Source organism: Phocoena phocoena, chromosome 5, assembly GCF_963924675.1.
Source record: "Phocoena phocoena chromosome 5, mPhoPho1.1, whole genome shotgun sequence".
NCBI lineage: Eukaryota > Metazoa > Chordata > Mammalia > Artiodactyla > Phocoenidae > Phocoena > Phocoena phocoena.
In genome coordinates, this window is record NC_089223.1 from 106,227,136 (window position 1) to 106,241,330 (window position 14,195).

At 36.9% G+C, this 14,195-nt stretch overlaps 1 protein-coding gene across 4 annotated transcripts in view; it reads right to left on the reverse strand.

Moving 5' to 3' along the window:
* The window catches only part of TBCK (TBC1 domain containing kinase), a 224,696-nt gene that overhangs the window by 168,147 nt on the left and 42,354 nt on the right, over nt 1-14,195 (reverse strand). For 3 of the 4 annotated variants that reach the window (XM_065877597.1, XM_065877595.1, XM_065877594.1), the window contains one exon: nt 11,448-11,589. In XM_065877597.1, the coding sequence (XP_065733669.1) occupies nt 11,448-11,589 (142 nt within the window). The remainder of the gene's footprint in view (nt 1-11,447; nt 11,590-14,195) is intronic. The other variant, XM_065877596.1, reaches the window with a different exon arrangement.

The following is a 14,195-nucleotide window of genomic DNA, read 5'->3' on the forward strand; positions in this document are numbered from 1 at the left end:
CTAACACAACATTGTAAACAACTATACTCCAATAAAAAATTTTTAAAAAGAACCACCTTAAAAAATTAACTGATTTCAGGGCTTCCCTGGTGGCGCAGTGGTTTAGAGTCCGCCTGCTGATGCAGGGGACACAGGTTCGTGCCCCGGTCCGGAAAGATCCCACATGCCGCGGAGTGGCTAGGCCCGTGAGCCATGGCTGCTGAGCCTGCGTGTCCGGAGCCTGTGCTCTGCAACGGGAGAGGCCGCACAGTGAGAGGCCCGCGTACCGCAAAAAAAAAGTAAAAAATAATAATTGATTTCAGTTTACTTAAAAACTTTAAATAGTCCTCCATACCTTACATAACTAAATATAAATCTCTCAATACAGCATTCAAAGTCTCCTAGAATATGGCTCCAAAATAACTTTTCAGTTTAAATGCTTACTATTTATCTATCCTGTGATGAAAACACATACACACACACACACGAAGCAGTTAAATTTGATTACTTGCAATACAGTGAACACACTCTACTATTCAGACTCGTGTTACTTCTCTACTACTAATTTTTTCTTCGTGTCTATCAAAATTCTGTATAGTCATCCCTCACTATCCAGGGGGGACTGGTTCCAGGACCTACTTGGATACCAAAATCCACTGATGTTCAAGTCCTTTATTTAAAATGGCATAGTATTTGCATATAACCTACACACATCCTCCCTTATACTTTAAATCATTTCTAGATTACTTATAATACCTAATACAATGCAAATGCTATGTAAATAGTTATAAATAAAATGTAAATGCTATGTAAACAGTACTGTTGCATGGCAAATTTAAGTTTTGCTTTTTGGAACTTTCTGGAATTTTTTTTCAAATATTTTCAATCCATGGTTGGTTGAATCCGTAGATGCAGAATCCACAAATACAGAGGGCCAACTATATCCTTTGTTTAATTCTTACTCCCAACTGGTAGTTTTGTGACTTAAAGAATTCAAAATCCTTTCTCTCAGCACTTTGATGGCACTGTCCCACTGTTTTCTTGCATTCACACTGCTAAGAAGTTTAATACCAATCTAATTGTTATTCTTTGTAGGTAATATGTCTTTTCTCTGGCACATTTTAAGATTTTCTCAACACTGATAAAGACATCACAGCTTAGTAAAGGCAGCTTAGCATGTTGGTTAAGGGTACATAAGGCTTTGGACACAGATTGATGGACACAAATCTGCTGAATTAGTTACTGCTATGTAACTAGGACAGGTTGTTTAACCTCTCTGTACCTCAATTTCCTAATCTGTAAAGATAGTAATTAGATAAACTTTATAAGACTGGCAAGAGTACGGATTGAGATAATAGATGTAAATACGTTAGAAAAGTACCTGGCTCTTACGAAGTGCTCAATAAATGTTACTCACTATTTCATCATTAGTCATCTCCTAAAAGTTTAGTATAAGATTTCTAGCTATTTGTTGTTGTTGTTTGTATGTTGTGATTTTTTTTTCTTTTGCCTTGCAAGGTAATTAGTATGTTCTTTCAAATTGAGAACTTTACTCTCTACTTTTGATATTATAAGATATTAGAACATCTGAATCTATCTTGTCTGTCTTTTAAAATTTCTTTTATATTTTCAATCTTTTTATCTATTTGTGTCATATCCTGGGAGATTAACTCAGTGTTGTGTGTCCAGTTTCCTATGATCCATTTATTTAGTTCTTTATTTTAATAATTACATTCTTTTCTCTTAAAACTCTTAGCTGATTCTTGCTTTTTTTCAGTAAATGTTCTTGGTTCCTAGTTTCTGTAATTGTTTCATAAATTGAATTGTTTCCTTTATCTCTTAAAGAACACATACATTTATTATAAAGTCCTTTCTATTTGTAATAAAATGTAAACTCTATTCGTTGTTCCTTTTTTATAGTAGAGGCCAACTTTAGATGCTTGGTGTTTCTTAGATATGTACTCATTTTTTAATACAGAATTCTCCTATACATGTTTTGGACTATGGAAACTTCTGGGTGAAGAGCAGCTGTACTGACTTTCTGGTAATATGGCAAGATCTTCCTAGCAAAGTGCTATAGCTTTTCGTCTATTTCCTTAAAATTTCTAACCTGCCAAAAGTTCCCTTTGTTAACTGTTGGTGTGTTATCAATTAATAGCTTAATATTTTGTATCAAATCTAAAGGTTTGATAAGGTAGAAGATTTAATCCGTCTTAAAACTGGACTCTAAACTTTGAGCACCACTTAAAATGTCATGAAAAAAAAAATGTCATGAAGCCCCTATCATGGAATTAATATTTCCTTTCTTGGAATTCACACAGCTCTCTGTGTTTATCTTCAAAGTTAATGAATTTGCATTAAATTATAAACTCTTTGACAATGCACCTTAATCCCAGTTTATTCCTACTGCATTGCTATACACACAGTAAAGATTCATCAACATTTGCTGAATCAAATTACTCATATGAGACATACCTAGATCATTAGTAAAGAGTTTAAATATAAATGATGGTAATAAAAAGGAAAAGCTACATACTTCACATTTACACTTATGTATACTTCACATTCCAATAAAATTCTTCATTTAGGCTATGATTTTAAACAAAAATGAGATTCACAAAAAAGGATAGCAAAGAATCAGAAAATCTGGCATTTTCCCTTAGAAAAAGCAGTGCCAATATGTAAGCTACCATGTTTTTGTGAATATTTAAATATTAATAATAAAAGCTACCATTTATGGACTGTTTGCAAAGCAACACCCTATACTAAGTACTTTATATACGTTATTTCATTTAATTTTTCCAACAGCTTTACAATATAGATACTATTATTATTCATGGAAGTAGAACCAAAGCCTTAAGAAGTTAGTTACCCTAAGTCATACAACTATATTTTGCTGCATTAGATTTCAAACCCAGTTCTCTCTGACTACAAAAGGCTGTCTCTTAACTATTATGCTTTACCTCCTCCACTGTTGAATTAGTTCTGAAAACACACAAAATGAAGAACATAATGTCATCCTAAATCTTAGATATGGTAAAGATCAATGAGTTAATACTTCCAAAATAATTTTAAAATCTCCTGGAAGAGAGAGACCTTCAGGATGGCGGAGGAGTAAGATGTGGAGATCACCTTCCTCTCCACAAATACATCAGAAATACAACTACATGTGGAACAACTCCTACAGAACACCTACAGAACTTTGGCAGGAGACCTCAGACATCCCTAAAGGCAAGAAACTTCCCAAGTACCTGGGTAGGGCAAAAGAAAAAAGAAAAAACATAGACAAAAGAATATGGACAGGACCTGCACCTCTGGGAGGGAGCTGTGAAGGAGGAAAGGTTTCCACACACTAGGAAGCCCCTTCACGGGCAGAGACAGGGGGGCGGGGGGGGAGCTTTGGAGCCACGGAGGAGAGCGCAGCAACAGGGATGCAGAGGGAAAAGCAGAAAGATTCCGCACAGAGGATTGGTGCCGACCAGCACTCAACAGCCTGAGAGGCTTGTCCGCTCACCCGCCGGGACAGGTCGGGGCTGGGAGCTGAGACTCAGGCTTCGGAGGTCAGATCCCCGGGAGAGGACTGGGGTTGGCTGCGTGAACACAGCCTGAAGGGGGCTGGTGCGCCACAGCTAGCCAGGAGGGAGTCCAGGAAAAAGTCTGGACCTGCCTAAGAGGCAAGAGACCATTGTTTTGGGTTGTGCAAGGAGAGGGGATTCAGAGCACCACCTAAACAAGCTCCAGAGACGGGTGCAAGCCGCAGATATCAGTGCGGACACCAGAGATGGGCATGAAATGTTAAGCCTGTGTGCAAGCACAGGTCACTAGCCACACCTCCCATCCCAGGAGCCTGTGCAGCCCGCCACCGCCAGGGTCCCATGATCCATGGACAACTTCCCCGGGAGAAGTCACAGCTCACCTCAGGCTGTTGCAACATCACGCCAGCCTCTGCCACCTAAGGCTCCCCCCACGTTCCGTACCCCTCCCTTCCCCGGCCTGAGTGAGCCAGAGCCCCCTAATCAGCCCCTCCTTTAACCCTGTCGGGTCTGAGCAAAGAACAGATGCCCTCAGGCGACCTACACGCACAGGCAGGGCCAAATCCAAAGCTGAACCCCAGGATCTGTGAACAAAGAAGAGAAAGGGAAATCTCTCCCAGCAGCTTCAGGAGCAGCAGATTAAATCTCCACAATCAATGTGATGTACCCTGCATCTCTGGAATACCTGAATGGACAATGAATCAACCCAAAATTGAGCAGGTGGACTTTGGGAGCAACGGTATATATATTTTCTTCCTTTTCCTCTTTTTGTGAGTGTGTATGTGTATGCTTCTCTGTGTCATTTTTTTCTGTATAGCTTTGCTTTTAACATTTGTCCGAGGGTTCTGTCTGTCCGTTTTTTATTGTTGTTGTTGTTTTTAGTATAGATTTTAGCACTTCTTATCACTGGTGGATTTGTTCTTTGGTTTGGTTGCTCTCTTCTTTCTTTCATTTATTTTTCCTTTTTGAAATTACTTATTAATTTTTTTACTTTTAATAATTTTTTATTTTAATTTTTTAACTTTATTTTATTTTATTCTTTCTTTAATTCTTTCCTTTTTCTCCCTTTACTTCTGAGCCTTGTGGCTGACAGGGTCTTGGTGCTCCGGCTGGGTATCAGGCCTATAGCTCTAAAGTGGGAGAGCCGAGTGCAGGATACTGATCCACCAGAGACCTACTGGCCCCACATAATATCAAATGGCAAAAGCTTTCCCAGAGATCTCCATCTCAACGCTAAAACCCAGATCCACTCAATGACCAGCAAGTTACAGTGCTGGACACCCTACGACAAACAATTAGCAAGACAAGAAAACAACCCCACCCATTATCAGAGAGGCTGCCTAAAATCATAAGGTCACAGACACCCCAAAACACACCACCAGACGTGGTCCTGCCCACAAGAAAGACAACATCCAGCCACATCCAGCAGAACACAGGCACTAGTCCCCTCCACCAAGACGCCTACACAACCCACTAAACCAACCTTAGCCTCTGGGAACAGATACCAAAAATGATGGGAACTACGAACCTGCAGCCTGCAAAAAGGAGACCCCCAAACACAGTAAGTTAAGCAAAATGAGAAGACAGAGAAACACACAGCAGATGAAGGAGCAAGGTAAAAACCCACCACACCAAACAAATGAAGAGGAAATAGGCAGGCTACCTGAAAAAGAATTCAGAGTAATGATAAAAAAAGTGGATGCAAATCTTGGAAATAGTGGATGCAAATCTTGGAAACAGAATGGAGAAAATACACGAAACGTTTTACAAGGATCTAGAAGAATAAAGAGCAAACAAAAAATGATGAAGGACACAATAAATGAAATTTAAAATTCTCCAGAAGGAATCAATAGCAGAAAAACTGATGCAGAAGAATGGATAAGTGACCTGGAAGGTAAAAGAGCGCAAGTAACTACTGCAGAGCAGAATAAAGAAAAAAGAATGAAAAGAATTGAGGAGACTCTCAGAGACCTCTGTGACAACATTAAACACACCAATATTTGAATTATAGGGGTCCCAGAAGAAGAAGAGAAAAAGAAAGGGACTGGGAAAATACTTGAAGAGATTATAATAGAAAAATTCCCTAATATGGGAAAGGAAATAGTTAATCAAGTCCAGGAAGCACAGAGAGTCTCATACAGGAAAAATCCAAGGAGGAACACGTCAATACACATATCAATCAAACTATCAAAAATTAAATACAAAGAAAAAATAATAAAAGCAGCAAAGGAAAAACAACAAATAACATACAAGGAAATTCCCATAAGGTTAACAGCTGATCTTTCAGCAGAAACTCTGCAAGCCAGAAGGGAGTGGCTGGACATATTTAAAGTGATGAAAGGGAAAAACCTACAACCAAGATTACTCTACCCAGGAAGGATCTCATTCAGATTCGATGGAGAAATTAAAACCTTTACAGACAAGCAAAAGCTAAGAGAATTCAGCACCACCAAACCAGCTTTACAACAAATGCTTAAGGAACTTCTCTAGGCAGGAAACACAAGTGAAGGAAAAGACCTACAATAACAAACCCAAAAGAGTTAAGAGAATGGTAATAGGAACATACATATTGATAATTACCTCCAATGTAAATGGATTAAATGCTCCAACCAAAAGACATACACTGGCTGAATGGATACAAAAACAAGACCCGTGCATATGCAGTCTACAAGAGACCCACTTCAGACCTAGGGACACATACAGACTGAAAGTGAGGGGAAGGAAAAAGATATTCCATGCAAATGGAAATCAAAAGAAAGGTGGAGTAGCAATTCTCATATCAGACAAAATAGACTTTAAAACAAAGACAATTACAAGAGACAAAGAAGGACACTACATAATGATCAAGGGATCAATCCAAGAAGAAGATATAACAATTATAAATATTTATGCACCCAACATAGGAGCACCTCAGTACATAAGGCAAATGCTAACAGCCATAAATGGGGAAATTGACAGTAACACAACAATAGTAGGGGACTTTAACACCCGACTTTCACCAGTGGGCAGATCATTCAAAATGAAAATAAATAAGGAAACACAAGCTTTAAATGATACATTAAACAAGATGGACTTAATGGATATTTACGGGACATTCCATCTAAAAACAACAGAATACACTTTCTTCTCAAGTGCTCATGGAACATTCTCCAGGATACATCATATCTTGGGTCACAAATCAAGCCTTGGTAAATTTAAGAAAATTGAAAGCGTATCAAGGGTCTTTTCTGACCACAACACTATGGGACTAGGTATCAATTACAGGAAAAATTCTGTAAAAAATGCAAACACATGGAGGCTAAACAATACACTACTAAATAACCAAGAGATCACTGAGGAAATAAAAAAATACCTAGAATCAAATGACAATGAAAAGATGATGACCCAAAACCTGTGGGATGCAGCAAAAGCAGTTCTAAGAGGGAAGTTTATAGCAAAGTTTAAGAAAGAAGAAACATCTCAAATAAACAACCTAACCATATACCTAAAGCAATTAGAGAAACAAGAACAAAAAAACCCCAAAATTACCAGAAGGAAAGAAATCGTAAAGATCAGATCAGAAACAAATGAAAATGAAATGAAGGAAAGGATAGCAAAGATCAATAAAACTAAAAGCTGGTTCCTTGAGAAGATAAACAAAATTGATAAACCATTAGCCAGACTCATCAAGAAAAAGACGGAGAAGAAACAAATCAACAGAATTAGAAATGAAAAAGGAGAAGTAGCAACTGACACTGCAGAAATACAAAGGATCATGAGAGATTACTACAAGCAACTATATGCCAATAAAATGGACAACCTGGAAGAAATGGACACATTCTTAGAAAAGCACAACCTTCCGAGACTAAACCGGGAAGAATAGAAAAAATAAAGACAAATCACTAGCACTGAAATTGAGACTGTGATTAAAAATCTTCCAACAAACAAAAGCCCAGGACCAGATGGCTTCACAGGCGAATTCTATCAAACATTTAGAGAAGAGCTAACCCGTCCTTCTCAAACTCTTCAAAAAAACTGCAGAGGAAGGAACACTCCCAAACTCATTCTACGAGGCCACCATCAGCATGATACCAAAAACAGACAAAGATGTCACAAAGAAAGAAAACTACAGGCCAATATCACTGATGAACACAGATGCAAAAATCCTCAACAAAATACTAGCAAACAGAATCCAACAGCACATTAAAAGGATCATACACCATGATCAAGTGGGGTTTATCCTAGGATTGCAAGGATTCTTCAGTACACGCAAATCAATAAATGTGATACACCATATTAAGAAATTGAAGGAAAAAAACCATATGATCAGCTCAAAAGATGCAGAAAAAGCTTTTGACAAAATTCAACATCCATTAATGATAAAAACCCTCCAGAAAGTAGGCGAAGACGGAACTTAACTCCACATAATAAAGGCCATATATGACAAACCCACAGCCAACATTGTTCTAAACGGTGAAAAACTGAAAGCATTTCCACTAAGGTCAGGAAAAAGACAAGGTTGCCTACTTTCACCACTATTATTCATCATTGTTTTGGAAGTTTTATCCACAGCAATCAGAGAAGAAAAAGAAGTAAAAAGAATCCAAATCGGAAAAGAAGAAGTAAAGCTGTCACTGTTTGCAGGTGACATGACACTATACACAGAGTGTCCTAAAGACTCTATCAGAAAACTGCTAGAGCGAATGAATGAATTTGGTAAAGTAGCAGGATACAAAATTAATGCACAGAAATAACTTGCATTCTTAAACACTAATGATGAAATATCTGAAAGAGAAATTAAGGAAACACTCCCATTTACCAATGCAACAAAAAGAACAAAATACCTAGGAATAAACTTACCTAAGGAGGCCAAAGACCTGTACGTAGAAAACTATAAGGCACTGATGAAAGAAATTAAAGATGATACAAACACATGGAGAGATATATCATGTTCTTGGATTGGAAGAATCAACATTGTGAACATGGCTATACTACCCAAAGCAATCTACAGATTCAATGCAATCCCTATCAAACTACCAATGGCATTTTTCACAGGACTAAAACAAAAAATTGCACAATTTGTATGGAAACACAAAAGACCCTGAATAGCCAATGCAATCTTGAGAAAGGAAAACGGAGCTGGAGGAATCAGGCTCCTTGACTTCAGACCTTACTACAAAGTTACAGTAATCAAGACAGTATGGTACTGGCACAAAAACAGAAAGATAGATCAATGGAACAGGATAGAAAGCCCAGCGATAAACCCACGCAAATATGGTCATGTTATTTTTGATAATGGAGACAAGAATATACAATGGAGAAAAGACGGCCACTTCAATAAGTGGTGCTGGGAAGACTGGACAGCTACATGTCAAACAATGAAATTAGAACACTCCCTAACACCATACACAAAAATAAACTAAAAATGGATTAAAGACCTAAATGTAAGGCCAGACACTATAAGACTCTTCAAGGAAAACATAGGCAGAACACTCTATGACATAAATCACAGCAAGATCCTTTTTGACCCACTTCCTAGAGAAATGGAAATAAAAACAAAAATAAACAAATGGGACCTAATGAAACTTCAAAGCTTTTGCACAGCAAAGGAAACCATAAACAAGACAAAAGGACAACCCTCAGAATGGGAGAGAATATTTGCAAATGAAGCAACTGACAAAGGATTAATCTCCAAAATTTACAAGCAGCTCATGCAGCTCAATATCAAAAAAACAACCTAATCCAAAAATGGGCAGAAGACCTAAATAGACATGTCTCCAAAGAAGATATACAGATTGCCAAAAAACACATGAAAGGATGCTCAACATCACTAATCATTAGAGAAATGCAAATCAAAACTATAATGAGGTAACATCTCACACTGTTCAGAATGGCCATCATCAAAAAATGTACAAACAGTAAATGCTGGAGAGGGTGTGGAGAAAAGGGAACCCTCTTGCACTGTTGGTGGGAATGTAAATTGATACAGCCACTATGGAGAACAGTATGGAGGTTCCTTAAAAAACTAAAAATAGAACTACCGTATGACCCAGCAAGTGCACTACTGGGCATGTACCCTGAGAAAACCATAATTCAAAAAGAGTCATGTACCACAATGTTCATTGCAGCTCCATTTACAATACAGGACATGGTAGCAACCTAAGTGTCCATCAACAGATGAATGGATAAAGAAGACGTGGCACATATATACAATGGCATATTACTCAGCCATAAAACGAAATGAAATTGAGTTATTTGTAGTGAGGTGGATGGACCTAGATTCTGACATACAGAGTGAAGTAAGTCAGAAAGAGAAAAAGAAATACTGTATGCTAACACATACATATGGATTCTAAAAAAAAAAAAAAACTAGTTATGAAGAACCTAGGGGCAGGACAGGAACAAAGACGTAGAGAATGGACTTGAGGACATGGGGAGGGGGAAGGGTAAGCTGGGACGAAGTAAGAGAGTGGACTTATATATACTATCAAATGTAAAACAGATAGCTAGTGGGAAGCAGCTGCATAGCACAGAGAGATCAGCTCGGTGCTTTGTGACCACCTAGAGGGGTGGGATTGGGAGGGTGGGAGGGAGACCCAAGAGGGAACAGATATGGGAACATATGTATACGTATAGCTGATTCACTTTGTTATAAAGCAGAAACTAACACACCATTGTAAAGCAATTATACTCCAATAAAGATGTTAAAAAATATCTCTTGGAAGACAGAACAACAGATGAATAATAAAAATGTGTGCCTTTAAAGACCTTATTGTCCATGTAGACAAACATGACAAATGCTAAAAGGAGAGAAAAGAAGACAGGAACTAACCCTGGCAGGTATTTGGAGGGAGGATTGACAAAATATTAGTTGTCTCTCCAAATCCATCCTGATCTTCTTTCTGAATATTTAGGCATTTGTATTCTGTTGAACCTACATGTGGCCACATGAGTAAAGTGCCACTAGTGAAAAGAACAGAGTTGATATCTGCAACTTTTATATCATCTTTTTAAAGACAGTTACCATGAATTCACTCCTCTTCTTCCTTATAGCTAAAAAAGAGGATAAAGAGAGCATCTTTGGAAATCAGGTGGTGAGAATGGTGGAGCCATTCCTGATAGCCTAAGTTTTTTCATGATGCTGTGGAACAGAGCCCACCCTAACTTTCTGTGGACTGTTACATGAGGGAGAAAAACATCTGTGTTTTTTAAGCTACTGCAGTTTTAATTCATTTGTTTTTAATAGCTGTATAGTCTTTATTACCCTAATAAATATAGAGGATATTTCAGGAAGGCCTCATAAAAAGCCAACTCAGTTACAAAGTCAGTCTTACAGGAGACAGAAGAGGAGAAGGGATTTAAGGAAGAAAGAATACCACAGAAGGGAGAGAGAGCATGAACATACCAAAGCATGTAAGCAGTTTTAGTGTAAATGTTTCTAAATATGCTTAATTTTTTATACTTAGTACAATGTATATATATATGTATATATATATATATATTTTTTTTTTTTTTTTTTGCGGTATGCGGGCCTCTCACTGTTGTGGCCTCTCCCGTTGTGGAGCACAGGCTCCGGACGTGCAGGCTCAGCGGCCATGGCTCACGGGTCCAGCCACTCCGCGGCATGTGGGATCCTCCCGGACTGGGGCACGAACCCGTGTCCCCTGCATCGGCAGGCGGACTCTCAACCACTGCGCCGCCAGGGAAGCCCAGTACAGTGTATATTTTTAATACTTAATAAAAGCGTCAATATTTCTAGATATACCAAAATAATATACAAATAAATTGTCAAACAGGATTTTTTATGAAGTCAAATTGAGATTTTTTTCTCTGTTATCTAGTCAATTTGCAAAGCAAAAACATGCTATTGATATTACTAAATAGCCTTCGTATCCAAAAATACTTTTCTAAGAAACACAATTTATTTTTATGAGTTTACTATTTCTTTATACATACCACACAAAGCTCAAATAAAATGATTCCAAGAGACCAGACATCTGATTTGGGGCCAGAAGGCAACGGTTTCTCACTTGGCACATGATCATTGGTTTTGAAAATTCCTTGTGCAATTACCTCAGGTGCCAAGTATGATGGATACCTAAAATGGTATATTTTAGAAATGAATAATTACTATGAGCTAGAAAGGGGGAAAGAAGTATGTAGTGGTACATTTTTACTATCAGTACAGTACGACCTATGTAAAAGCTCAATGCAATTAGACGAACAACTCTTTCTAGGAAGAATTCTAAACTAACCATAATACAGGCTTCTATGTCTAGGAATCAAGAGCAAATACATGAGTCTCAAATAATTTAAAACCTATCGTGTGTCTGCAATATTAGTTCCTTTCTTTGCTTTCCTCTGTGTTAACATATTGCCTTCTTGCAGCTTTCCAGGTTTCCAGGTGTTTTTTCCTTCTTCCTCACTGCCTATCTTCTCTTTATACTTAACTCTTATTTAAAGCATATGTTACCTTTGAAAATAGTATTTATTCTTTTGAATAGTAGCAATGTCAAAATCTGTAAAAATATATAAATTGAAAGGTAAGACTCTCTCCCATCTCTGTACTCCAGTCACCCACACATATGTATGTATAAATAAACTTTATCACCCATCATCATTGCCCCATAGGGAAGCACACTATATGCACTATTCTGTACCCTTTTTCACTCAAAAGATATTTTAGAGATCATTCTAAAAAAATAAGTGTAGATTTGCCTCATTCTTTTTGAAAACTGCCAATAATTTTATTGTATTGATGCATTTAATTTACTTAATGTAACTCTGAAGAAGGATATGTTGGGAGTTCCACTCTTTTGCTATTACAAACAATGCTGACGTGGATATATTACAAATATTCCCTTTCCCATGAATATGTATGTGTAGACAAAAGACAAATTCCTAGACATGGCACTACAAAGTCATAAGGTAGATGCATTTTAAATTTTGATTCATGCTGCCAAGTTGCCCTTTCAGGTTATGGCAATTTATATTCTCATAAGCAATATGAGTGCCTATTTCCCCTTACCTTCACCAACACAAGTTTTTTGAAAATTACTTTAGTAAATACAAAAGACAGAATATTAAATGAATAAGGTATAAAGAATAAAGTTTAAAAGAACACCCATGTACCTATCAAGAAGTTTAAGTAAAGAATATGAAATTATCACTAAAGGTCCCTCTCTGCTTCTCCCTAATTATACCTCCCTGGTATCCCCCAAAAGGAACAGACAACTGGAATTTTTGTGTCTATAATTCTCTTCCATTTCTTTATAGCTTTACCATATGTTTGTAACCCTAAAAAGTATATTGTTTAGTCAAGCACATTTCTGAACTTTATAGTATTGGAATTATGCTGATGGTATTCCTTTGTGATTTGCTTTTTTAATCAATGTTATTTAAAAGAGCCATCCATATAGTTTCATGTAGATTTAAGTCATTAATTTTTACTTCTATTTTATGAATATATCATAATTTATTCACTCTAATGTCAACAGGCATTTAAGTTATTTCCTGTCTTTTTATATTATAAACAATGTTGCTAGAAATACTATGTGTACATCTGCAAAAGTTTCCCCAAGGGTATAAACCTAGGATTGAATTTCTAGGCCATAAGACATGTGCACTTTCAACTTTATAATATCATGCCAAATGTTTTTTGAAAGGGATTGTATCAATTTATACTCCCACGAGCAGTGTACAACAGATCCTATTGCTTACTTCTCCAACACTTGTTAGACAGCAGTGACAGACTTTTTAATGTTTGGCCATCTGGTGGGTGGGACCTACACACCGTTGTAGTTTTAATTTGTATTTCCTTGATAACTAAAGAGGCTGAGGCACATTTTCATACATATAAATTTGTACTATGATGTCATTTTACCCTAAGGTGATCATATTGATCTTCTAAATGAATGTGTGAAACCTCTGGAGACAAGTGAAGTCTAGTAGAAAAGCAATGAAAATATTATAATACCTGTATTCTAACTTCAGTCCTATTACATATTCTATATGATTTGGGTTTCTTAATCTATAAAATAGGAATAATAATGCCTACCTCACAAAACTGTTATAAATATTAGTGAATACATAAAGAAGTTTTCTAAAAATGAAAAACATGACACATATGCAATGTTTTAGCTTTGTCATCATTAGCATGATACATCCAGAAGGTAAACTGTTCATTTTTAATCCTGATTTCCAGCACATCTAACCCCAAAATAACAGCATGGGTAGTGAAAAGTCAAGCAATACTATGGGTAAATTGTTATATCTAAAACTTCTGACTGGTGATCTCTGGAAGTATAGAGGTGACTTTTGCTCCCAAAATTCTAATTTCCTTTCTATCAAGGACTTGTTAATTAATAAAAATAATAAAACTTAGGATTTTTAAATGTAAATTATCTCCTTTCAACAAGTGTCTCTTCTTTAGCATAGCATTTTAACAGTCTTACTGGAACTCTGCCGTGAGTATGACTGGTGAGATAAATGTAAGTGGCTTTCACCATCTGTCTGATGCTTTAACAAGGTATTAAGCTACTGGCCAAATAAAAATGAATGTCCAATTTCTAACTCTTTACAATATTTTGAAACAGATGTTAACATTTTACTTTGTTGTTCTTTAATATTTGTCTTTTGAATCAACTGCAAGCTTCTTCTGGTGTAAATATTTTCTTTCATGACTTAGCTGTTTGATCACTTTAT